Here is a 24,660-nt window from a genome sequence, read left to right as displayed (position 1 = left end):
ATGGAATAACATGGATTAGAGCTTGATGAAGAAGGTTACTACAAATTTATGGAGGAAACACCATGCTGAGAGAGAAAAATCCATTCCCCACTGTTTGTTTGGTTTGGCAGGCAGTAGTATCCAAGGCCCACCTTCCTATCTCAATCTCACTATCACATGAGGCATAAGCCTAGAGGGTGAAACAGCCAACACAATTAGCAGATATCCAACCAAAGATTTAGGAGTGACAAGTGAGGGCTGCTTTGCTTAGATTGAGCAGTAAGAATTTAGTCTCTTGCTTCAGTTGTCTTCCCAGTAACTGTGCCAATCTGAGGGGGAATAGGACTGCAGCTTTTAAATGTCTGCACCACCAAACTTCTGCTCAGGCCATTATGGACCCTTCTTCCCAAAGAGAAAGGAAATCTACCACAGTGACATTTTCACTCTGACAGGGAAGTTTTCTCCCTCTAACCCATTAATAAGGTTTTGCATTGATGGATCTCATCAACCTGGCCATGGTATAGGGATCATCATCCATGATTCAGACACACAGCTGGTAGGGGAATAGAAGTCAACTACATCTGCAATCAGTTCATGCTCAGGCCCACTGGTTGAAATGTCTACATCTGCAACCAGACAATCTGCAAGAGCCAGAATTATATATTATTGATAAGAATTAAAGTTTAAAATCAAGCAATATGTCAACTGTAATTCTATTGTGCATTGTCAAGTGGAGTGAAAAGAACTGAGAAGATCTCAGATTGTTGCTGTTTAATAAATGGAGTGTCTGTCTATCTGTTCAATTACAGAGTTTGTGAAACCAAATCATCATAACATATTATCTGATCAGAGATCAGCTAAATGTTTGAAACTGACCTAAATTGATGTGAGATCAATGGAGATGCAGATTATGAGTGAGTGAGGTGAGTCATATGTCAGAGCTAAAGAGCAGATCCAGGCAGCAAAGATTAGCATAAAGTTAGCACAAGCAAGAACTTCAAACTGATATATTGACTAAATCAAGTAGGAATAAGGAGGTCCACTCACAAGTCCTGATTCCCCTCATGAAAATAAATTGCTTCAGCATCAGATCCTTGTTCTCCACCAAACCTGAGAAAGTCTCCTCCAAGCAATCAAAGCCCCCACTAGAGATGATGCAAGCACATATATTGAATCAAATTCTTATCAGACAGGTTATATAATTAAAGAAAAAAAACCTAACCTACAAATAGAAAATCAATGCTACTGATGTATCCAATGAAATAAGAAATATAATAATAATAAAATTATAAGTTTCAACTATTTATGTTCGGTTATATCAAAGAATTTAAATCTTTATTTATATATTTTTTTAGGTATTTATTCCTTTGTCTCTCTTTCTTTCTGACTATCAACACTAATTTTTTTTTTTTAACTATCGCATGCATTGATCTCCTAAGCGTATACTTATACAATATTAAATGATTCTATCTTATCTTATTTTCGATCGAAGCAATGTCTAAAGTTTTTTTTTCTCTATCTTTCATAGCAACTCTATACATTCATCTCAATATTCTCATCTTAATAATATAATTTTTTTGTATATATTATTTTTAATTGTCTAGCATTCAGAATCATAAAACATTGTTGATATTATAATCGTGTTATAAATTTTTTATTTTAATTTCAAATATATCCGGTGATGACTCATAACGCTCTTCATCATTTTAATCATCTCGTCTTATAAACCATAACGAAACAAATGCAAAGCCCTTCAAATAAAACTATTAAAAAATATGTAGTTACCATTTTTTTTCCACAGACGTTAACACATCGGAAGTAGTCAGGTCATAAAAGAGAACCATCGGACAACATTAAGATTTCTGGTCCCATGCAATTTGGGCAAATCAGAGGTTTGGTTTCTTGGTAAGGGAAGATCGAGGCCTTTAGAACCAACTATTCATTTGGCTACCATGTTTGGTTTGCTAAAGTACAGCGGAGATGCATGCACCCCTTGACACACGCATGTTTGGAGTCATAATATAGTGTCTGACGCATTGACTCAATCACCTAATCTGTGAGATTGAATGAAAACACTTTGCTGATCCATTCACAGCAGTACAATAAATCTGTTGCTGAGGCAAATTGGAACCTTCAAAAAGATGATGAATAAAAAAGAAAACAGGCATTCACTCTTTGGAGAAAGGAAATGTCAAGATATACTTACATGCTACCATTTATTGGTGAATATCTTTTGACCAATATAAGTACATATCAACTATTTTAGTTGAGAACCACTAATAAATCACACAAGCTTCCCTTATTAATCACACAAGCAATCTTCTTCTTATTTTTTTCTTGTGATTGTAAGAGTTACTTTTATGACTGAAATTGTTGGCTAGTTTAGTTGATAAAGACTTTGTTGGATACGATCATTTTGACTCTCGAGATATGGCAATGGAGCAAATTCCATTGCCTCTCGGTTTGATATTTCACTGTCTCTGCAATTACCTTCTCCTTCATGCGAATCTAATGTTGCATAATATTTATTTTTCGTATACCGATCATACAAAGTACTTTTGCTGATGCCACATATGTAATGTATCTAAGACTGAAAGAGAAGAAGGAAGACAAACGACAAGCTTGCGACCCCTTTCACTATAGTTATCATGTGGAGAAGAAGCTTCAGCTTTCACATCACCCATCGGATAAGCTTAGCTCGGAATGCATTCTTTAGGCTCTCTAACACCTTGTCGGCTTCTCCAATTCCATTGCCAGTTGCCTGTACGTAAAGGAACAGTAGTCAGTGAGCTACAAGAAACTAAGATAACAACCGCAGGAAGAAGAATAGAAGCTACCATGGATTCAATGGTGTGGAAGGCTGCGTCGCCGACCACAGCGTAGCTAGCAGTGATAATCTCGTTTCCTTCTGCTTCTTCCACAATTCGAACAGCCTCGCTGAACTTGAGTCGATGATCACATGTGCTGCTTATCGCAATCACCCTCAACCCGGAGTTCAAATCCTGCACCTCCATCTTGGGCACCCTTAAGCATGTATTCTCCTCATCTTTTCCTATGCCGGCGCACCACATCAACAGCTTCTTCCGCTTCTTCATCCTCTCGAGCGTCTCTTGCATCGCCTTTATGTAGTTGATCGCTTCATCCAGTTGGTTCGGCAGCGTCGCCGCCACACTCTCCTGCCACGAGTCCAATCAGAGAGAAGAGACTAGGAAACACGTTTCGGATTGTAGTGATCTCCTCGGCCTTGCCTGAGAGAGATACCTGTGAGGCGGACGCGGGGAGGAGGGAGACGAGCTTGGCGCAGAGAGCTTTCATGTGGATCCGTCTGTTCTTCTCGACGGTCTTTCGGTCGAGCCTCGCCGAGACACGGGAGGCCTCCATGATTGTCAGGGTCGAAATCCGCCGGAAGCTATAACGACATTGGTTCACTTGCGGTACGTATATAGAACCCAGCGGCCTATGAGAACGAAGCTAAGTGAGCACGGCAGGGAAGCCGCGGGGAAGAACAGTAACCTGGTTTGACTCCATTTGGATAACCATGACGAGGGGTTGACCTGGACTGCGACGTGGGGAAGGGAAGACGCACGAGTTGTGCGCTGTTTCTCCTCAACCCCGAAACACGAATTCGGATAGATTTTGGCCGTCAAACTTGCTAGATCTCTGCTTTGGAGACGATAGCGAGTGGATACGAACCGAGATGCTGCCACCGGCCGGAGAGCAGATCTCACCGACCACTTGTCAGACAAAATAATTAATTAAGCGAGTGGATGCTCTTGACGTGGCTGCACTTTTCCAAATCTCTCGTCATTTTATAGAGAATTTTGGTCAAGCCGAAAAATAAAAGCCACTAATAGTTTAAATTATCCTACTAAATATTTTACTTTGACGACCATAAAACAAAGAGGATGGTAAAGAAATCACAAAATTGCTCAGCTACAATGTCTTTGGAATCCGAGCTTATATACAATGAGAAAGAAGTGTGTGTGCAGAATGGCTTAATTCTAGAAAATGTGCTCCATGGGGACAGTTGACCAGAATGGACCCCACGTTGTGGGCCTTGGGCCTTGGGCCTGAGCCCATAGTACGAGTCCGGCGTCCTCGGCCTTGTGTTGGAGCCCATGTCTTTGAGTGCTCATCTGTTATTGCGCGGGGGTGGCGCTTCTCGGTCGTCGATGAAAGCTGGACAGAGCTCACTGCTCGCGCCGAGGGTCTCTCCTTCTCTCGTCGCAGTAAGCACCGGAGTCGACAGAACTCACCGTGGCCTTCACCTGGATCGACAGCAGTTGATGCTACTGCAGGTGACACCGTGATTTTGATGTGCTTCACGTTGCTACCGCTGGCTGTTGCGTACGTACGTGGGTTGGGAGACGAAGCATTCTTGGGAGTATTATTTAATGTTAGGGCTTTTCCTGCATCGTCGACTACGGTATAGTGCTGTGAGGGTGATGATGAACGGATCATCCCGCAAGGAGGTACGACACAACTGGTCAAGTTGTCATTAAGGGTTTGCTATTGGCCACCGCCGAGCAAAATGTAGGCCATACGCGGCTTTATCGTCCGATTCTCCACCTCAAGCTTCATGCACAGGGACCTCCCCCCATGTACTTCTTCCGGTGAATGAGATCGTGGAAGGTACGTTTGCAGCACTGTTGTTGATTCTTTTTTGGCTTTCCGATGACCCTTTGGTAGATTTAGAGGACCAAGAAATGGACCATATGAAACGCCGGATCACAGAAAAGAGTCTTCATAAGCAGGAACCATATAAATCGATGCTCTCTCTCTCTCTCTCTCTCACACACACACACACACACACAAATATGTCCTGAGATTAAGTTCATCTGTCTATCCGAAAGAATCCTTTCAGGTAACCTTTGTGTGGTAGCTAGCTGTGGTTGAGAGATGGATTGGTTTAGCCAAAGCTGAGCTAAGCTCTCGTCCTCTCTTGGTCCCCCATGTGGCCAAATCACCTTCAATCAATGAAGATGACCGAGGATGATAACCCCTACCTTCCCCTCCGGGAGCATTGAATATATGCAAGCTTTGATCCAACAGCGGAACCATTCACCTGGCCACTGCCAACAAGCTATGTCGCCCATCTTTTGATCTCCGAAGAGTACTCTCGCGAACAACGATCCTTTAATTTCATGGTAATAGAAGGTATCAGAAACATGAGCCATGAGCTTCACATACATCAAACCAATGAAATCAAGCTAGCTAAGCGGTCCGTGTTCGTTGATAGAGAGCGGTAACGATAGGTGGAGGCCACTGGGACTGTGGGGTCGAAGCTGAAAAGATGAGTCTGCCATCATGTTACTGAGAAGAGCTCACCATCATGATTATTAACCAAGGCTAAAGGATGGCAGAAGAAGTCGTGTGTGGGTCTCTTCGTCACGTTTCCAATTCCACCCTCCTCTTCTCTTCTCCTCCTCTACTAAACCCCCCTCCATTCCCCTTCACCTGTGTCTCCCATCTTCTCCTTTCCTCTTCTATCTGAGGTATTTCTTTCAATGATCTCAAATCCTCTAGTTTTATGTCGTTCTCGCCTCAAAACAACCACCACTGCAGCTATGCATGTCTTCTTCTTCTTCTTCTTCTTCTTCTTCTTGTGGCGGATTGTAGTATTTATTGGACTTTATGTGACAGAAGGATCCTATTCTCAGGTCTGAAGATTTAAAGAAGGGGAATCGTACGACTCCTCCATTGAAGCAAACTAGCGTCTCTAAAGCATTCCCCTGTCGCTCTGCTGAAAGCTTTCGGATCGTGTGTCAAAAGCCTCCAATGTCAGTGCGCCATTGTTCTCTTCTTTGCATGCAAGTCATATGCTGCTAAACAAGGCGAGAAAAGCAGCTAAGTATTATTTGTGTGCGTAAATGGTTGTCCCATACTTGATGATGGACCCTTTCTGTTCTTGACATCTTCTGTGTCCATCAAATAAAAACAAAGTGTGATATCCAATACCACCGCGGGAAATCCATCAAAAAGCGGTCTTTCCGGCCTCAATAACATCAGAATGGGACAAAGTGCAAAAGCAAACAAAAAAGGAAGCTTTTTGGCGCCCATGGCGTGTCCTCCCAACACTTCCGAGCCGGAAACCAGCGTCAATTCAACGTCTTCCCTCTCCTCGGCGTCGTCGTCTTCGTCCCCTGCTCTTTCTCACACTCTTCCAGAACGGACAATGGGCAGATGCCGTCAAAGAGCACCAGCTTCGAGCAAGAGGAGCGGCGGCAGAGGCGGCGGCTCTGTCTCAGGGAAGCGGCTCCGGGACAGGAGCAGTCACACTCCGGCGTACCGCGGCGTCCGGATGCGGAACTGGGGCAAGTGGGTGTCGGAGATCCGGGAGCCGCGCAAAAAGTCGCGCATCTGGCTGGGGACGTTCCCGACTCCGGAGATGGCGGCGCGCGCCCACGACGTGGCCGCTCTGAGCATCAAGGGCGCCGCCGCGGTGCTCAACTTCCCAGACCTCGCCGGCTCCCTACCCCGGCCGGCTACGCTGTCCCCCCGCGACGTCCAGGCTGCCGCCGCCAGGGCCGCCGCGATGGACCCCAGAGCCCAGAAGGAACCCCCCGCGGCGGCGCCGGCGGACTCCGTTGAGCTCGGGGAGATCGTAGAGCTGCCGCGGCTCGACGACGGGTGCTGCTTCCACGACCCCGCCGATTCCCAGAACGAGTTCCTGTACGACGACGCAGTGGACTCGTGGGCGTACCCGCTGCCGTGGGTGGAAAGCGCGGATCCGCTGTGGGCCGCGTCGGACTCTACCCTACCGACCAACTTCGAAGCTCTTCGATGGGATCAAGGAGTAAGCTTAAAGCTCTTTTCTTCTAATGCTCATTAGTCTCCTTCCTTGCTTATGCCCTTCAATTTTTCATCAGGGCTTAAGGGCTTTCTTCTCTCCTTTCTTTACTATTACAAATGGCTTGCTCTCCTCTACATTCTTCCTCAATGTGTGCTGTTTCTTGGGGTTGTCCTCATGACTCCAATTCTCCAGTCAATGTTGTACAGTATTCTGGACGTGTTGGAGAAGAAGGGGATGTAGTTCTTGGCTTGTGTGAGAATAATAACTTGGTGCTATTTATGTGTTTGTGATCATGGAATTGATTTGTGTGTTCCCTTCTTCTTTCTTCCCTTCAAGCCTTAGCTCAGCTTCAACTTGCCTGCTGCTTGCTCCTATCTTCTCACCAGGCAAAAGGAAAGAGCCCTGAGAAGAATCAGGAAGAGCCAAGCAGTACATCCTGCACAGTGTCATCACCGACTTTGTTCTGTGCCGTGAAATGACAGCCTCTCCTCCACTGCTTACAAATGCAAATACTCTGCAAACATAATTCAGAAGATGATTTTAGGCACGTACTGCTAATGACGCTTTGTCTTCTTAGCCCTACCGGTTTCAGCACTGCCTATTCTTTCTGTCCAAAATGTTACTTGACTTTGCATCACTCGAAAGACGCCAATCATTTACGTTTTGAGATGATGTGAAGACCAAAACGAGCTAAGTTTACGTCGGTTAGTGTCGATGGATTCCATTTGCATTTACTAGGAAGCCATCTTGATTGACTCCGAGCATGTGTTCATATGTTTCACCTACTCGAATCTGAGTCAGTGTGCTGTGGCATACTGTTTCTGCTGCATGTATGAATGCTTTACATTCACATGGCAGGTCTATTTGGCCGCCTCCTCCACCTACCAAAGTGTGCTGTCACTGAAAGTACATTGACGACCCATCGAAGTTATGCAGTTGCTTTTACAGAGAAGAAGAAGAACCGAGAAGAGTAGAGTGACTCGTGCGGAACAAAGTCAAACCAAGCGCTCATCATCTGCATTGCCATTTACTTCAACTCATTCTGCGCCAAGGATGAGTGTTAATTACCTCTTGCGATATCAAAACGACAGCCTTCGTAAACAAACAAAACAGTATCTATCAGAACAGCGACTGCTCACTCACTGTCCCTCGGAAAAACCTCGCCTCTCCACTTCACCAAAAGTTTCCGCCCTCTCCTCCAGGGTAAAAGGACGTAACTACAGCCAAAAGGATACACCGATTTCCGCAACAAGATAGCCGTATCCATTTCTGACTTCATACTATCCTCTTGTGGCTTGCATGTCCTCCTCCAAGTTAAAAAGACGCTTTGCGCAAGCCTCCCTTTAGGGATGTTAGGCATTGGCTTGTTCAACATAAAGGTCATCCTTTTATGCATGTGTCTCCTTTAATTGCTTGTCGGGTTTGAAATCATAGCTTGAATATATATATATATATATATATATATATTGATGTATATATGGTTTTTGGAACAGTAGCTGTTGTAAAGGAAACTCAAATCTTATTACTCGAAAATCTCATGCATCCATCTCCTCTCTTAAGGAGATCAAAACCTGCAGTTCAGAAGGAAAAGTAGCTTAAAAAGAATTATTTTGATCTTTTCTCTCTTGAGATCCATTCACCAAGGCTAACAATTAAGAAGAAATATGGGCTTGTCTTTGTATACTATTCTATGGTTTGGTTCAAATTAATTGCATTCAGGTTACTTAAAAATGATTAGAAAATAATGTCATGCATGATGTGTGAATTCTGACTTTTTTTTTTTTTTGTCTGCCAACAAAGTGCAATCAAGTAGAAGTAGATGATCAAACCCTATTCCTACATTGTGGGAAATTATTATTTAGTCAACCTTCAAAACAAGCCAATCAAAGTTGCTGGCCTTCTGGGGCAGAAAAGACACATGCAACCACAGTCTCCACCTCCACTGATGTATTTAGCCAGCTTTATGTGCCTTGTAATGGCAGATTACAACAGAGTTGTGTTCCTCGGTGAACATATAAATCGAACCACCCTATTATGTCCTCAACGGCATTTGGAAGCAATTGAATGACTCCTTTATTGTGCTGGTAAGAGATCAATGCGAGTATCTTACGAAATAACATTGTGACTATCTCGATGAATCATGATTAGACTATTATACATGGTCACAATGGTCTAACTTGTTCCCGAAAGTTTTCTTTGGAAGCATATTATATGAATCAGTAATCTCATGTGCACTGCATTTAGTATCATTCTTGCTTGTCAAAGTTGCGTGATTATAATTCTTAATTGGCGATTTAGAAGGAACATTTAATTAGTCAATGGTAGACTTACCAGAGCAGACTGATAGATCAGACGACAACACGTGGTAGACCCTATCTAGCATTACGACAATTAATTTGAAGGAGATATGCAGCACCCAAGAAGTTGAGGTCGCAGACAAGTGCAATTTATTCTCTCGGCCTGCAGCATCTGCATGATTTATGGGGAGGAACTCTTGTTCCCTACTCTTGTAGGAGCCAAAAGGTTATTACCGTATCATTAAAGTCATAGTTATGTTATGCCCTTGAAAATTTTTATGTGTTGATTCGGTTCACATAATTAAGCTTTCTTTCTCTTTTGCTTAATTAATTGTTTCATCATCTTATCTAACGACAACATCATATAATGAAAATTTAGATTGATATATTGGGTTAGAGGCAGGTATCATTCTTGTATCGAGCCATGGATTCAACGAGGACTAAGCTCAATCCAGAGAGATGAAGTGGATCGACGTATAAATACTCGCATGATGAAGAAGGTATCAGTTAATTTAATCGATAAAAATCTTAATAATATATCATAAGATGTTGAATTTGAATATCTCCGACGTCGCTCTGTCATTATTGCCGGAGAATGACTCCCACAAAATGTTACGACGTGTGCCGTCAGATTTGCTACCTGATGTGTAAGCGGGGCCCAATCAGGGACCATCGAATGTAGATTCGAAAGCGACAGTCGACACCGTCGTCTCGTTACACGTGTCCCCACCTCCCCCCTTCACCTTCTTTGAAGATTTGCGGCTGTAAAAAAAGGAATGACTGTATCCTGCCAACACCGCTTCCTCTGGGACACGGGAAGGAGAGGGCACAGCAAAGTGGGGTGACTCGGCTGTGTCATCTTACGGACAAGGAAACAGAGACACTGAGTGCTTAAGATCACATCTACTGTGATCATCAATCATCGTCTCGCTGGGGCTTTGTTTGGAAGCAAGCAGAAACAGCTCCTCCGCATCATGTTTTAACGTTCACTGTAGAAATATGAACGATCTTTTACCTTCTCGGTTGATTAACCAGTCAGCTGTTTGACCTGATTCAAGTTTCCTTTTCTTCATGACCTCTCTCCTTGCGTCGCAACACAATGGAAAAGATGGTCGTCATGCACAATGCTGCGCGGTACAGAAACCATTGAACGAGGAACGAGTGACGTGCAGAACACTGCGTTTCGTTGGCCAGCAACGAGATGATCGAACAGTCGGTAATAAGAAACATGCACTGAGATTGTGATGGTTGCCGCTTTGTCAAGTCACCCATCGATCAGGACCGTGTGGTCTATTATCGAATACGTTTGTTACTGTGTTGTTTCTCTCTTCCCATTTATACGGGTCAAGTTTCTTCTTCCATACGAAATGATGTCAGAACAAGCTAGCTATCATATGTCAGGGATCAAGAACCGGCAAGATTGAGCTAATACTTTCTCAGGTGACATCTCATACTAGAGGTCGATTAACCTCCCAATCTTTTTCTGCTGATCGATCGAGGTTGACCACTAAAGGTTTCCTTAATCTTAGATTGTCCATGGTGGCTATGAGCATGGCTCAAGGGCTTTGAGAGAAATGGAATTGCTAGATTAGCATTCGCATATCAGAAGATCCAGGATCTGGGAAAGCTAAGCTTTCTACCAACAACAAGTTCTACCAACAAGAGAGAATTATAATCCAGCCGCTCCAGGATCAAAGCATAAAATAAACCCTAGATAGCTCACCTAATGATACAGACATTCGTTGTGTAGCCAAGAAATCTAGGGATATTTCTATTGCATTCATTACTACAGCTTGTAGTTTTCTTGTAAGACTGGATTGCAATGATGACGTAGAAGAATCGAGAGCGTAGTTTAACCAGCAATGTCTTTGTCCATCGAGATCTCAATCATTGACATCTTCTCGAATAAGATTCTTAATCATTGTCGTGTGACCCTTGCCGCACTTCGCCAAGCGACAACCCCCGTCAAGTAATCTATTGGCACACCGCCTTGTCAATTTCGATATCGAGAATCAGAATCCATTACCATATATCGGTCGAGGTCATCCACAGGATTCTATATATATATATATAGCCCAGCGTTTCCCAATTAACAGGTCCACTAGTAATGACAGTGCAAGAGTACGAACAGGTAGGTGCCTTCGTTGCTGATCCAAGAGACACTTGACATGAAGAAAGAAGAAATAGATCACGAGTACCTTTTCTTTAAGGGTTTCTTGCTCGCGCTTCCCATTGAAATCAGAGGCAGATAACTTGCAGTGCACTTCAATTCACAGCTTGGACAGTCTCTCTTATTTTTAAGAGGATAATGCAATACACTTACCGGAAGATCCTTGCCATCCTTGTGATTCAATCCCAACACTAGTGTTATCCTATTGCAAGCTTTCTTCCCATTTAGCCTGTACACTTGCGTTAGAACATCCCGTTTGTTCAAGAAGAAATACTACTCGAGCATCGTTATCAGAAAAATCTGATGACAGTGAAACCCACGTTGCAGCAGATCTCTATAAGAATGCTTTGTTTAAGGGGGAGCGAGCTTGGTGGTGGCTGAGGTCACGGGACTTTGGCTCCATTCTCATAAACAGATGCTAAAAGAAACAAATCCCTGACTTCTTTCTATCAAATTAGCTATAAGAAACCCAAGGATCAAGCAAAACCAGTAAGGCTTCACTATCAAGTAGAACAGGTTGGTGCCAAAGGCCTTATAAGTTCCTACACTGATCTATTAGCTCTTGAAACATCTGAATACTTTGAATTTTTTTGTGTGGAAATATAAGTTTGATCATTTATTATCCTGTCCATAGGACTGTGGATTCAAAAGAAATTGCACCTTGCACATTATTTGCAGTACCATCATTTAGCCTTGATTGATCAAGATCACAAATTTTGGCTAGTTTATGAATCGAAGACAAATCGATATGGAATCGATCAACTAATTTTCTGGTCACATCTGGTTCCAAATTGAAAAACGGTTGATGATTGATCAATAAAAAATAGCTCCGACAGCAATTAGAATATCATGTTCATGACAAATTGCAAGAAGAACAAGAATATGGCAGAAAGATCTTCACTACCAGTGGTATAGACGAAACCCGGTGGAGTCCACAGGGAGAATATATCATGCAATGGAGTTCCATTTGTGGTACTTATAATAGTATATGAATCCCTGCACCGAACACGAATGATCTTAAGGCTATCATATTCAATGAGGATTCCTTTAGATAGTCCTCTGGAGCCATTTCTTATGCTCACGCAGTACCGGGCAAACTGAGGAGGAGGGTTGGCATGCCAATCGACAATGCATTGCTTGATGGTTTGAGTACCACCCATCTCTCCGTCGATCTGGACGCAACAGCATCTAGGCTTTCTCCATCCCATTGGCAACATGAGTCAACATCTGCGTCCAAAGATCGAAGCTCCGTCCAGCCTAATTGCCAAAGCCATGTCGAGGGATTGAAAGGGGGGATTGGGACAGAGAAGGGTAGGGTGACTTTGTAGAGACTTGGACCGATGAGCTGTGCTGCTCACCGTCCATGCATGCACGCGGAAACGTGTGGGGGCAATGTTGTTGAAGATGGTTTTCCCCATGTGTCTCCCGTGGATCCTTGTCGCAGTCCAGTTGATGCAGACAGATCCAAGAAGACTATCCTCATGTGCTATCCATTACGGTCTCATGAAAGACAGGATGGAATCATGCTGGGATGGTTCTTAGATCTTGCATCCATGCAGCTCAGCCCATTTCGACTGCCCAACTTCACTCGTAGAACAAGAATCACGACCCAGCCCATCGTCCCACGGCCTTTGCTTGTAATAATGACCTGATATCACATTATTGGTTTTTCTATAGAATTAAAATTAATAATAGAAGAGACTAGAAATACTTTCAATATATTGCTCTTTTGAATGTTTTGAGACATCTTCTTATCAATTTGAATTTTGTAAGATTCATTTTTGTATAGATCCACAAAAACTCAGATGATTATAGCTTTTATATCATAATATCGATTCATTGGTAATAGTAGCATGTAATGAAAAACACTTTGTTTTTTATCATCTTTACTGTTGGTATCAATTTTCTTATCATAAATCAAGCATTTTTTATTGTAACAAATAGTATAATATCCTTTTCAATCAGAAATAAACTTTACTTCATCAATAAGTATTCACATTAATTGTTCATTTTCCTTTGAATTGAATCTTACTATCATTTCTCATATATACTATAGATCTGATTGAGTCATCGTATCTTTGAAATAAACTTTTATCTCATATCATATTATTACTATATCCACTATCAAAAAACTAAATAAATTTAGAATATTCTTCTTTAGATACTATAAAGAAAATATTTTATTCATTATTTTATTATTATTATTTTTCTCATGATAATTTTTTAATTTTTGTTCCAACAATATTTTTCAAGAGAATCATATTTTTTACGATAAGAGCGTAGATGAACATTTGAATTTTTATTTCTATCCTAGCAACCTATGTCCAAATTTTTTTTACAACAAAAACATCGACAAATTTCTTTGTTACCTTCGTTCGAGTTTTTTTGACCATTTTTTGAACCTATGCTATTTTGATCTCTCCTTTGAGATCTAACTTCTTTTTTTTTTAATTTTTGTTAAAATGAAGATCTGTTTACTTTTTATTCATGAACTAAAATAGAGTCCATTAATTCATTAGATAATGTACTTGTATCTTTAGCTTCTTTTACAATAGAAGAAATCATATTAAGTTTTGCATATAAACTTCATAAATTTTTTTCTAATACGGTCTGATCTTTTAGATTTTCATCATAAGATCTTATTTGATTCACAATAGAAGATATTTTTGAGAAAAAAGTCAACGAAAGTTTTAGAATCTTTCTTCGTACGAGTTTCGAATTCTATGTCAAAAAATTTGAAGTTTCAAAATTTTTACATGCCTCCAAACACATTTTGTCTAGGCTTTGGTTGATGTTGATGTTATCATGATTCAAGAAAATAGAGAATCACCTATTGCATGTTATAGCATGTAAAGGGCTCTTGAATCTTTTTATATATTCTCATTCATTTAATTTCTTTCATATTTAGTAATATTAAGATTCTATATATCATACTTAACAAAACTATCTTCTTCTACTAAATTTCACAATCCTTGCGAGATAAATAAAATTTTTATCTTAATAGTCTAAAATTTATAATTTTCACTCTTAAAGATAGGAAAAAATTGATAACGAACACTTACTCCAATATTTGTGGCTCTAATATTACACTATTGATTTTTCTATAGAATTTCACAAAAAAGGGAAAGAGAATAGTGGAAAAGACTAGGTTTGGATTGATCCAAGAGTACCTATTTATATTGACTAAAAGATAGAGTATAAATTTTTAAAAATAAAATAATAATAAATCTTTCACCCTTATCTATTTATTTAAATCTAAATTTTTTATCTTTGATTTCATTTAATCCTAATTAACCTCAGCACGCTATATCTTGTAGATATATCTTTTTGGCGACGTGACTATGTGCAAGTAGACATGTGCATGGATTATATATCAAAGCTTATGAGAAGGAAAGACCAACTCCATTTTATTTCTCTCCCTTCTTTTTCTTTTTCCTTGATGATAAAAAATGTTATTCTGTGACGCTGATCGTCTCCCTTCTACGAGTAGTTCTCGGCACTTCTCGCCAATCTCATAGAATATGATAAAGCAACAACACATCGATATGTTGCCTACCTTGTCTGAAACGTTGCAGTCGTCTCCTTTACTGTCCAAGTCTCGACTTCAGCAGGTGGACTCAGCCGACTCCCATCTTCCAGAAGTTAATGTCAACTGTTCCCTCGACGACGTATGCCATCACTTTGCAGGACGTCCGATTTGACTGGTTCAGCATCTGCACAAGACTCTCCACCACCCCCCCCCTCCTTCTTCTTCCTGCAGACCTACCACAATAATAACGCGTGCAATAACTTCAACAGCAATGTTTAGCTGCGTCAAAGTGCATCGCTCTCACAAGTATGATATTTCTCTTCTCTTTCTCGGCCAATGTGCTATGGAAACGCCCGCTCTTTCCCTGCCAGCAAACGTGAACAGCAAGTCGTCTTCGAACAGAAGTTGCGGCTTCTTTGCTTGTCGTGTGCTTCAAGCTGCAGTCAACCCATATATAACGGGTTAATTGTCGTATCAAATCAGATTATAACAATTGATATCGTTTTAATGGTATTTACTTTAGTTATAACGATATTTCGATCGTTTCAGAGACGTTATGGCCGAATATAACGGGCATTTAAAACCCTGCCTACACTCGAGAAGCGAAGAATGGTCAAAGAAAAAGAAGCCACCACTTGCTTTCCTCGTCTCCCCTCCCCTCCCTCTCTCTTTCTATATGAACGAGAAAGAGAGGTGGAGAAGGAGGAGAAGGAGAAGAAGAAGAGAAGAGAGGCGGTGAGAGATGGAAAGGGGCGTGCCGGTGGAGGAGCTGACTTCCGGCGCGAGCGGCCGCATCATCCCGGTCTTCAGGAACATACGGAGGTTCGTGCCGTCGCCGGCGTCGCTCCTGCGCGTTCTCCTCTTCCTGCACTCCCTCGCCTTGTGGTTCTTCCGTTTCGTCCGCCGCCGGAGCCCAAGCGCCTCCAGGACGGCAGCGACTGCAGCATCCCCGCGGCGGAGGTCGAGCAGAGGAAGTTGGTCAGTGGCCGCGGAGGAGGAGGACGTGCTGCGCCGGAGGGCGATCGCAGGAGGGGTCAAGATGGTGACCACGTCGGAGGAAGGCGGAGCGGATGTAGCGTGCCGCTGCCGGACATTTGTGTTCGTGGGGCCTCGGAGGAGCGCGCTGTTCTGCCGGTCGTGGGTGCCGGCATCGGGAGATTTGAGGTGAGGTTCCGATCCGATGCTGTGGTCGAGGATTAGGGTTTCTCGTAAACCACGCGAGGAGATGGATTCGGAAAGCCTGCATCTTTTTTCTACCGATTTCATGGTTTTGAAATATCCCCTTTTTCGTAATGCTTGATGGTTCGATTTGTTTGGGAGGCTCAGGTCTTGTTTATTGTTCCTTTTTCTGTGTCCGCCGCAAAAATTAGTTCTTTTGACGATCGGAGAAAGGTTATATAATGTAGGTTATGTTTTATTTAATGATTGCAGAGGCTAACATGATGTACGCTATCGAATTATACTCTTGTGTAAGGTTCATTACGTTATGAAATGGTTGCTATACTTACTGATCATTTTTCATTCATGTTATTGATGAATAAATAGCTGTTTTTGCTCCACATAAATATTGTTCCAAATTTCGAGATTTTTGTTCTGTTGGATCGATTATTATTTTGTTTGTAGGCAAGTATACTCCCATTGTTTCATAGTGAATTCTTCATGTACTTCATTTCTTCCTCACGGCTATCTGGTAGCTGCAACTGGAACTTGGTTATATTATCATTAGATTGGACAAAGGAGATTATTTTGTCTTGGTGAACTTCTACTATTCGGTTGATCTTGCCTTGTCATCTGCCAACTCAGATGGGTGTTATTCCTACTTGACTAGAGCTGTGTCATTTCTGACTTGATATCATGTTCTGTTAGCAGACTTTCTATGTTTGATGGTCCGATTACTGGTTCTTCGATCTCATTCGTAGTGTATTATTGGCTCGCATCAAAGGGTCGGATCAAAATAAACCAGCCATTCTTTTCTTACTGGCTGCCTTTCTGGTGAATTCAGTTAATATCACTGTCTTCTTACCCCCAGTTTTAGGGAGGTAGAAGAGTCCCAAGTTGGACATCGAGTGCAAACTCATCAACAAGTTTTGGCTACTGTCTATATCCACTGTAGGCTTCTAGACATAGGAGCTGTAAGATCAATTGCTACTACTACAACACAATGGTTCCTTCCACAATTTGAGTTTTCTTGAGGACAGCTATCCTAGGGGCCGAGTAGTTGGATCAACTTACAGCTGTGACAGTTTGGGCCTTAGTCTTGGAAAATCAATAAAAGGACCTGAAAACTAGAGCCTAATGAATGCCAGCTTTTATATTCTTAGTATTATCATTTTTATATTTAAGCGGTACAACATTTGAACTTTTCTTTTTCATGATTTATTCTTGATGTTGCCTAATGAGAATTGTTCTGTTGATTTGTAGGGGTATCATATTGATAATACATGGACTCAATGAACACAGGTAGAGAGAGCATAATTGGTTTTTTTTTTATTTGCATCTATATATTTTACACTTAAATGCACACACTTATTTATTTGTACTCCATCTGAGTGATGGAGTAATTGCTGGTGGTGTCCTGGTGGACTCTCTACTGTCTATCCATAAGTAGCTATAAGTAAATGGCTGCATTTGGCACAATATTGCTAGCCAATAGTAATACATGTGCTTCTTAGATTCTTCGTAACATGGCTGTCCTTTTTTTTCAGTGGAAGATACTCACATTTTGCAAAGCAGCTAATGACATGCAATTTTGGAGTGTATGCAATGGACTGGATAGGTGTGTGTATGTACTTTAGCTAATTTTTTCCTTTATGGCAGTACGTTTTGCAAAACGCTGCACGAGATTGAGTCCTACTTTTAGCAAATTTTAGTGGTTCCCTACATGCCAAGAAGACGAAATGCAGCGTGAGTAGGGATAAAATTTTAAGCAGTATCTTCTTTTCTACAACCTGAAATTATTACATCTCATTAATTCCAAAATTGACTATCTTCTCATGTTAAGAATATAAGATTGCTGCAATCTGGTGTAAATTTTCAAGTGCAAGGTCTGTCTGGCATCTCAAAAGCACTATCTATGACCTTGCACTGCACGTATGATTTGCTCATAATTATTTAATAACTAGCTCAAATAATGCTAACTCACACATGCTTAGCATGTCGACCTCATACTTCCTATCTTTTGTTTCCCATCTGTCCTTTGAGAAATGACTGGTTTGCATAGTAGTTGACTAGTAATTGTCAGGATTCTATAGATTCAGATAGCTTTTAAAGTGTGCTAAAAATACAAAAGTTGGCTAGTCCTAATTTATAACAAATTATTTTGTTATCTTTGACAGGCCATGGTGGTAGTGATGGATTGCATGGGTATGTCCCTTCACTAGACTATGTTGTGGAGGACACTGTAAGTTGTTATTATTGCTATTTCTTTATGCTTGTTTTTAATGCTGGCTTTAAGTAGATTCAAAATTTTGTTTTCATTTTTTTCAGATAAAATTTCTGGAGAAAATAAAATCTGAAAATCCCAAAATACCTTGTTTTCTTTTTGGTCACTCAACTGGTGGAGCTGTGGTTTTAAAGGTAAAGCCATTCTAGAAATAAAAAATCCTGTTACCTGTCTTGATTATTCCTAATAGATCTATTCTGTTCTCATCTATGAATTTGTTGCATCACAGGCAGCTTCATATCCTTATGTTGAGGCCATGGTAGAAGGGATCATACTAACATCTCCGGCACTGCGTGTAAAGCCAGCTCATGCAATACTTGGGGTAATTGTTATCGCTTTTGGTCTGATTCGCATGCTATGAAGTTAGGATGTTTCATATTAACAACTACTGGATGCAAAGAAAATAATAGTTATCGATAGAAAGCAATAATAGACCATTTAGGAGTTCCACTTAGTGAGAACTACAAAATCATTCAGGTGGCTCATTTGCTGCATACTGCAGGCTTTGGCTCCAATTTTTTCACTTGTACTGCCAAAGTTCCAATTCAAGGGAGCTAACAAGAGGGGCATTCCTGTGTCGAGAGACCCAGCTGCTATGTTGGCCAAGTACTCGGACCCACTAGTTTACACTGGGCCTATAAGAGTTCGAACAGGCCATGAGATCCTCCGCTTGTCTTCTTACCTGCAGCAGAGTATGAAGTCTGTGACTGTACCTTTCTTGGTCCTGCATGGGACTGCTGATAGGGTCACTGATCCACTGGCATCACAAGATCTGCACAATGTTGCTGCCTCGAGGCACAAGGATATAAAGCTCTACGAGGGCTTTTTACATGACCTTCTATTCGAGCCTGAGCGAGATGAAGTTGGCACAGACATAATCAATTGGATGCTGAGGATGCTGCAGCCTCAAAGCTTATGAATATACACAATTCTTCGATAACTGGCCAAAAGAATGCAGGGCTGACTTCGTATTAAATTACTTGTGTATATTTGATTTCCTTATTAATGAAGATGAGGAACCGAGGTTTGTCATAGCCAATTCTACTCAAGATAAATCTCAAGTTGTAACAGTTGATCAGCATTTTGTAGCTGGAGTGGTTTGTGTATAAACTATGTTGCTCGCTTGCTCATGATATGTTTGAGTCCACCGATGAAGTTCCGGTTTATGGGCCGGGTCAGGTTTTCCGCACCTGTTAAGCCCAGAAAAGCCCAAAATAATACTTCCACTCCCCAAAGACCTTCAAGTAAATACAGCATTACTTGATGCACTTCTCATTCACTTTGATTCATCTTCCTAGAAGCAAATTTGAACTCATGAAATTATGGTATATGGATGTATATCTACCTCCTGCTTTTTTCAAATGCGAAAGATCTGTTGCTGTTGTTGTCATTATTCTTCATCCTGCTTTGAGTTGATGGGATCATGATAGTTGTTCAATTGATTCAAAATGCTAAACCCAGTAGAGATTCAAATGCTGTTCTTCCGAGAGGGCTGTCAGAATTCTGATCACCTGTCAGTTTCCTCTCTGTAAAAGTTCCATGAGTGCCTCCGATTGAAGAATCGCATCACTTTCCTTCGGTAGCTTTTTCCCAGAAGCTCTCACGACATACACTATGGCACTCAATCGATTGATCCTTGGAAAGGTTACCTGTGAAAGGATAGGAGACTGCTGCCAATGTGACTCATACATGCATCGCTGAGAGCTTGCATGTCTTGTAGCCCATGTTGGCTGCACTGCCTTACATTTCTGCTTCGAGCTTTCATGTTATGTAGCCCATGTGTGAGTCCAAGTGATGATATTGTTTTGTCCTGTTTGCTTCGCCGGGAATCACATCCTGAGTTTACCAACCAGTGGGCAGGTGAAATCAGCAAGTCGAATGATCACTACGGACTTCTTTCCTGGTGATACTGTATACCGTAGATTGACGGTAAAACCAACGCGAGCTTCTTGGTTCCTGCTATAGCCTTCCTCATGGATAAGCATGCAGCGATACAGCAGATACCCACAGTAGAGATTAGCATTTAGATTGTCTTGTGAGTGGCGCATGAAGAAGGATCCATGGAGGAAAAGGTACACACCAAGTCGATGATCGTGCATGCTTCCTCTCAATTATTGGTAGCTCTTTCTCCATGAGTGATAGATTTCCCACATGCATCGCACGTATCAGTGGTCTCTCTGTCTCATAAGAAGACCTGGGCATGGGCACCAAAGAGTACTATCCATAGGATTATTGGAAGGAGGGAAGATGCCAAGTTGTATTAAAGAACACAATCCATGGAGCGTGGCTTGCCTTTTTGGGTGTAACTTTGAGCACTTTCTACTGCCACCATGACGAACATGTTGCGAGCACCCACCCACTTGCTCACTGCTGTTCTCCACCCATCAACACACAATATTGATTCATTCCCTCGTTAAATCTGGAAGCAATCATGAGTCATTGATCTCAGTGACAAAGACCAAATGGAATATGAAGTCATCTACCGTTGGGAGAGTGAGTTAAGCTTCCATTACAACAAAGTGCCGTGCCATGATTTGAAGGTTCGAGCAATGCCCCATAATTCAAGAGATATGCTTCGAAATGTTTCCTTGAGCTCCGGGCTTCGCCTACTTTGGCAAAAGAAAAAGGTGGGAGATGGGGACAAAGTGCTTCACTTGGCCACTAAGTTATGAGACCTCACCGACCACTTCTGTCTTCTTTTCCCCTCCAAAGTTAGATCAGCGTAATCATTAACATTACGATGTCGAGATAAAGTAAAAGCTAGTCTGACTTATTCTTAGCCAATTAGCCTATATGTTTAACTTGAATGCCAAGCTAATGCTTTCTTCAAAGTGCAGTCCAATTGCCACTGAAACTATAGGCTGCCAATTACTGAACACAATGAAATCTATAATTAGCGATCGTGGAGTAAGATCTGGCCATGTACGCTTACTCACGTTTCTCACGCGTTTAAGACTGGGATTGTTCGTATGTTGCAGTCGTCTGGTTAGAATTGTCTCTCCAACTCTCTTCATATCCCTCTCTCAAGTTTTCCAATTAATTCTAAGTAAAAGGGGAAAAAAGCGCAGTCTTTGGTGGCCCATTCTTCCCTTTACTTCCCCCTTCATATACCCTCCCTTGGCTTCGCATATCTCAGTCGTCAAGGCCAGAAACGGAAGCAAAGCCACTTCTCTCTTCCTCTCCACCAAGACTCCCTCGCAAGAAACGAAGGTACCCTAATGGATCCTTCCTTGGCCAAGCGGCTGTGGCACATGATAAGAGCTGCTTACTGCACGCTGCGTAAGGGCTTCTCCAAGCACAAGCTGGTGACGGACGTCCACTTCCTACTCGAGCGCAGCAAGCTCGCCGGAAAAGCAATCGGGAATTTGGTCGCCTTCTACCACGACCACGAGCACCACCACCACATTGGCGCCCATGTCTCCTCGGCCTTCTCTTGCCGGTCCATGGACCCCAGCCTGTCCTTCTACAACCCCAAGGAGGTGGAGTTCAGCTGCAGCAACACCCCTTCCTACCCCTCCTTCCTCCTCGCCGCCAAGTGGAAGAACCGCCGCGGCCGCCGCCACGGCTGCTACAACCTCGACGCCGCCGCGATAGCAAAGCAGCTCGAAATGCTGCGCTCGGAGATATCTGACGCCGAGTCGTCGTCGATCATGGCATCTCCGTCGCCTGCGCCGATGTGGAGCTTCGGGAAGAGCCCGGCGGGGGTGCGGCAGCTGCGGATAACGGACTCGCCATTCCCGATAAGCGAGGAGGGCGGGGAAGCCGATGGTCACGTGGACCGGGAGGCGGAGGAGTTCATCAAGATGTTCTACGAGCAGCTTCGTCTCCAGCGGAGCCTCCCGGTGACGCCCGAGTATCAATGCCGCAAGCCGGCCTGAGATGGACCCCATGGAGCTTAGACGCTGTGTAAGTCTACCGAGGACGTGTCTACCATGGCTTCTTCGGAGCTTCCTTGCTGCTTTCAGTCTGCTTTGGTTGCCGAAGGAGGAGCTGAGGGTGCTGCTGTCCATGAAATATTATTATTTGCTGATTCTTGTGTTCTCAGTTACGGTCTTCACTTCCGTAGTAAATGTCTACTACCAATACACATGTTGTGATGTTATGTTTCTGTTCTTTACATACTGTATCTCGCTGCATGAGTGATTCCCCTTCTGATCTCTGACAATAATTTCCAAACATTGGTCTACGGGTGTCAAGCATAGAGGAAGAAGAAGAAGAAGAAGTGCGCATGAGACACATGCTCCGACAACACGCAATTCCAAAGCTAGCATGCGGGTGAAGGCCGATGCCTTGGTCACGCATTCTAATTCCATGCCCACACGTCTCTCTGCTTTTGATGGCCACGCCAAGCAACTTTCACGTCCTTCCTCAGGTAAGTGGAAGGCCAACTATGTCACAATCGAATTCAATCAGCAGATATTACGTGCCACAGCCAGTGGGCTTGTGAATGCATGCATCATATTCCACGTACCAGTGACTCGTAAAGTTCCGTCAACATCACCCACGGCAAAGACCTACCACCAACCAATGGGTTGTCGGGCATGCACACCGCGCTTGCAGTCAATAGAGGGATGGCTCCGAGGGTATGTGAATTTTTACGACTCCACTTATGTGAAATGGTTGAACGATCGAATGGCGTTGGCCGTGGAAAAGAAGGGTTGAAGACAGTGACCTGAACAAAGAGCTGCTTGAAAATTTGGTGGGCCGGTGGATTATTGGGAGACGTCCCTCTCATGCACTTCAAGAAAAAGGTCACAGGTTTTTCCTTCTTCCAATCTCGTAAGCATGAGCACACACTGACCTCCATATAAATGTGTTGGTAGACTTTCGTGATGCCTACCTACGTAACTGGCTTTTTCTCAGCACTTTCTCTCGGAAGCTCAACGAAACCATTCTTTTCCTTGAGACCAGCTTTCCTGAAAGAAAAGGGAAGAAATGTTGGGTTCAGCCCATCTGTGGGCTTGGACAAATTGGATCGTTTGAACTTAAATAAAAAAAATTAAAAAAAGAGAGAGAGAAAGATAGAGTTGTGAAGTGAGCACGCACTGTGTATGTGCAGAGGAAAGAGGAGAAAGAAATAGAGAGAGAAAGATTAGGTTTTTGAGATTTTTGTTTGACGATCGATGGTCAAACGTTATCAGTTTTGGCCCAAATTTTATATGAAGAATTTTTACAGTAAATTCTACAATCCTAACGGTGTTGATCTATATTTTATCCTCTCTAAGATACTTTCATACTGTACCCACTTTGTGAGATCTAGAATTCTCTAACCAAGATTTATAATCTTGATGTTATTGTGATCCTATTACAGAGAAGACGTGTTATAATCTTGATGTTATTGTTGATGTTATTATGATCCTCTAGTTATTATAGAGAAGACTTATTATAAACCTGTTATCATTATTATTGATAGTGGAAGTTTGAGGTGTACTATAGTCCCGTGGTTTTTTTCACATTGGGTTTTTCATATTAAAAGATTTGGTCTCACTGTGTGATTGATTATTTGCTCTATTATTTATGCTGTGCTGGTTAATATTTTCATTTGAATATCAAGCATTTTGATAGACAAAGAGGGAAAAGAATATTCCGCTTTAATAGGTTTTTTCCCAACAAGTGGTATCAGAGCAATAGGTTGTTTGGTGTTAGTTTTTCTTGTGTGATTGAAATGGAGCAGTTAGATGGTATGATTAAATTGAACTCATCAAATTATTTCACTTGGAGGCATCTGATAGAAGATTTACTCTATTGTAAAGATTTGTATAAGCCTATCAAGGTTAAAGATAAACCTTCTACTATAGACGATGAAGAATGAGAAGTTCAATATAGAAAAGATGGATATAAACTTACATGAGCATATTTCAGATGAAACTAGAGCTGATGTTGTTTGGCAAAGGTTAGAAAATCTCTTTGCGAAAAAGATAGTGGGAAATAGAATTTCTCTCCTCAGAAGGCTTGTAAATTTGAAGTATAAAGATGGTGGTAACATTGTTGAGCACATAAGCTTATTTCAGAGTATTACAAATAAGTTGATTGCTATGAAAATGAATATATATGATGAGATGCAAGGATTATTACTTCTCAGCTCTTTATCATAAAGTTGGGAAACATATGTGGTAACAATTTATAACTCCACGCTAGAGGGGACTCTAACTATAGATATGGTTAAAGAACAGGGTGAATCTTCTTCTGTGGCATTTGTTACTGAAAAACAAGAAAGATGTGAAAGAAGTCATAGCAGAAATCCACATGGTTATAGAGGAAGATCCAAGTCTAGAAGAGATATCAAATGTTTTCACTGAAACAGGTCAGGTCACATGAAGAAAGAGTGTAGGTTTTGGAAGCGATAACAGAATGAAATGAAGAAAAATGAGAAAGAGACCAATACAGTTGTTGCTGAAGGTAATATCACTATTATCTATGATGAAGGTTTTGTTAGTCTTGTAACTCAGG

General features: G+C 42.0%; 4 protein-coding genes across 4 annotated transcripts; 3 read left to right on the top strand and 1 right to left on the bottom strand.

The window, feature by feature from the left end:
* Positions 1 to 2,395: 2,395 nt before the first annotated feature.
* On the bottom strand, positions 2,396 to 3,399 carry LOC103991605 (transcription factor bHLH162). Its single transcript, XM_009411104.3, has 3 exons — positions 3,241 to 3,399; positions 2,817 to 3,155; positions 2,396 to 2,740 (listed from the first exon to the last, which is right to left on the bottom strand). Exons 1-3 carry the CDS (start codon positions 3,358 to 3,360, stop codon positions 2,651 to 2,653), a joined length of 549 nt encoding a protein of 182 aa, XP_009409379.2. The 5' UTR covers positions 3,361 to 3,399; the 3' UTR covers positions 2,396 to 2,650.
* Positions 3,400 to 5,350: 1,951 nt separating this feature from the next.
* LOC135617171 (ethylene-responsive transcription factor TINY-like) lies at positions 5,351 to 7,065 on the top strand. The gene is made up of 2 exons (XM_065117144.1): positions 5,351 to 5,474; positions 5,640 to 7,065. The coding sequence occupies exon 2, from the start codon at positions 5,990 to 5,992 to the stop codon at positions 6,809 to 6,811; it is 822 nt and encodes a 273-aa protein (XP_064973216.1). The 5' UTR covers positions 5,351 to 5,474; positions 5,640 to 5,989; the 3' UTR covers positions 6,812 to 7,065.
* Positions 7,066 to 15,393: 8,328 nt separating this feature from the next.
* On the top strand, positions 15,394 to 19,345 carry LOC135617170 (uncharacterized). The gene is made up of 7 exons (XM_065117143.1): positions 15,394 to 15,932; positions 17,190 to 17,228; positions 17,474 to 17,544; positions 18,104 to 18,168; positions 18,255 to 18,344; positions 18,440 to 18,532; positions 18,713 to 19,345. Exons 1-7 carry the CDS (start codon positions 15,511 to 15,513, stop codon positions 19,127 to 19,129), a joined length of 1,197 nt encoding a protein of 398 aa, XP_064973215.1. The 5' UTR covers positions 15,394 to 15,510; the 3' UTR covers positions 19,130 to 19,345.
* Positions 19,346 to 21,309: 1,964 nt separating this feature from the next.
* On the top strand, positions 21,310 to 22,365 carry LOC135616120 (uncharacterized). The gene has a single exon (XM_065115296.1). The coding sequence runs from the start codon at positions 21,429 to 21,431 to the stop codon at positions 22,086 to 22,088; it is 660 nt and encodes a 219-aa protein (XP_064971368.1). The 5' UTR covers positions 21,310 to 21,428; the 3' UTR covers positions 22,089 to 22,365.
* The last annotated feature ends 2,295 nt before the right edge of the window (positions 22,366 to 24,660 follow it).

The sequence above is a fragment of the Musa acuminata genome, chromosome BXJ2-7, assembly GCF_036884655.1.
Source record: "Musa acuminata AAA Group cultivar baxijiao chromosome BXJ2-7, Cavendish_Baxijiao_AAA, whole genome shotgun sequence".
NCBI classification, from domain to species: domain Eukaryota; kingdom Viridiplantae; phylum Streptophyta; class Magnoliopsida; order Zingiberales; family Musaceae; genus Musa; species Musa acuminata.
Note: the sequence above shows the minus strand (reverse complement) of the source record. Positions and strands in the feature narration are given on the sequence as shown.

Coding starts and splice junctions, on each gene's coding strand:
- LOC135617170 (XM_065117143.1), top strand. CDS start 15,511: ATGGAAAGGGGCGTGCCGGTGGAGGAGCTGACTTCCGGCGCGAGCGGC. Junction 15,933..17,189: donor CCGGCATCGGGAGATTTGAG/GTGAGGTTCCGA, acceptor GTTGATTTGTAG/GGGTATCATATTGATAATAC. Junction 17,545..18,103: donor GTATGCAATGGACTGGATAG/GTGTGTGTATGT, acceptor TATCTTTGACAG/GCCATGGTGGTAGTGATGGA.
- LOC135617171 (XM_065117144.1), top strand. CDS start 5,990: ATGGGACAAAGTGCAAAAGCAAACAAAAAAGGAAGCTTTTTGGCGCCC.
- LOC103991605 (XM_009411104.3), bottom strand. CDS start 3,360: ATGGAGGCCTCCCGTGTCTCGGCGAGGCTCGACCGAAAGACCGTCGAG. Junction 3,156..3,240: donor TCCCCGCGTCCGCCTCACAG/GTATCTCTCTCA, acceptor GACTCGTGGCAG/GAGAGTGTGGCGGCGACGCT. Junction 2,741..2,816: donor TCCACACCATTGAATCCATG/GTAGCTTCTATT, acceptor CTTTACGTACAG/GCAACTGGCAATGGAATTGG.
- LOC135616120 (XM_065115296.1), top strand. CDS start 21,429: ATGGATCCTTCCTTGGCCAAGCGGCTGTGGCACATGATAAGAGCTGCT.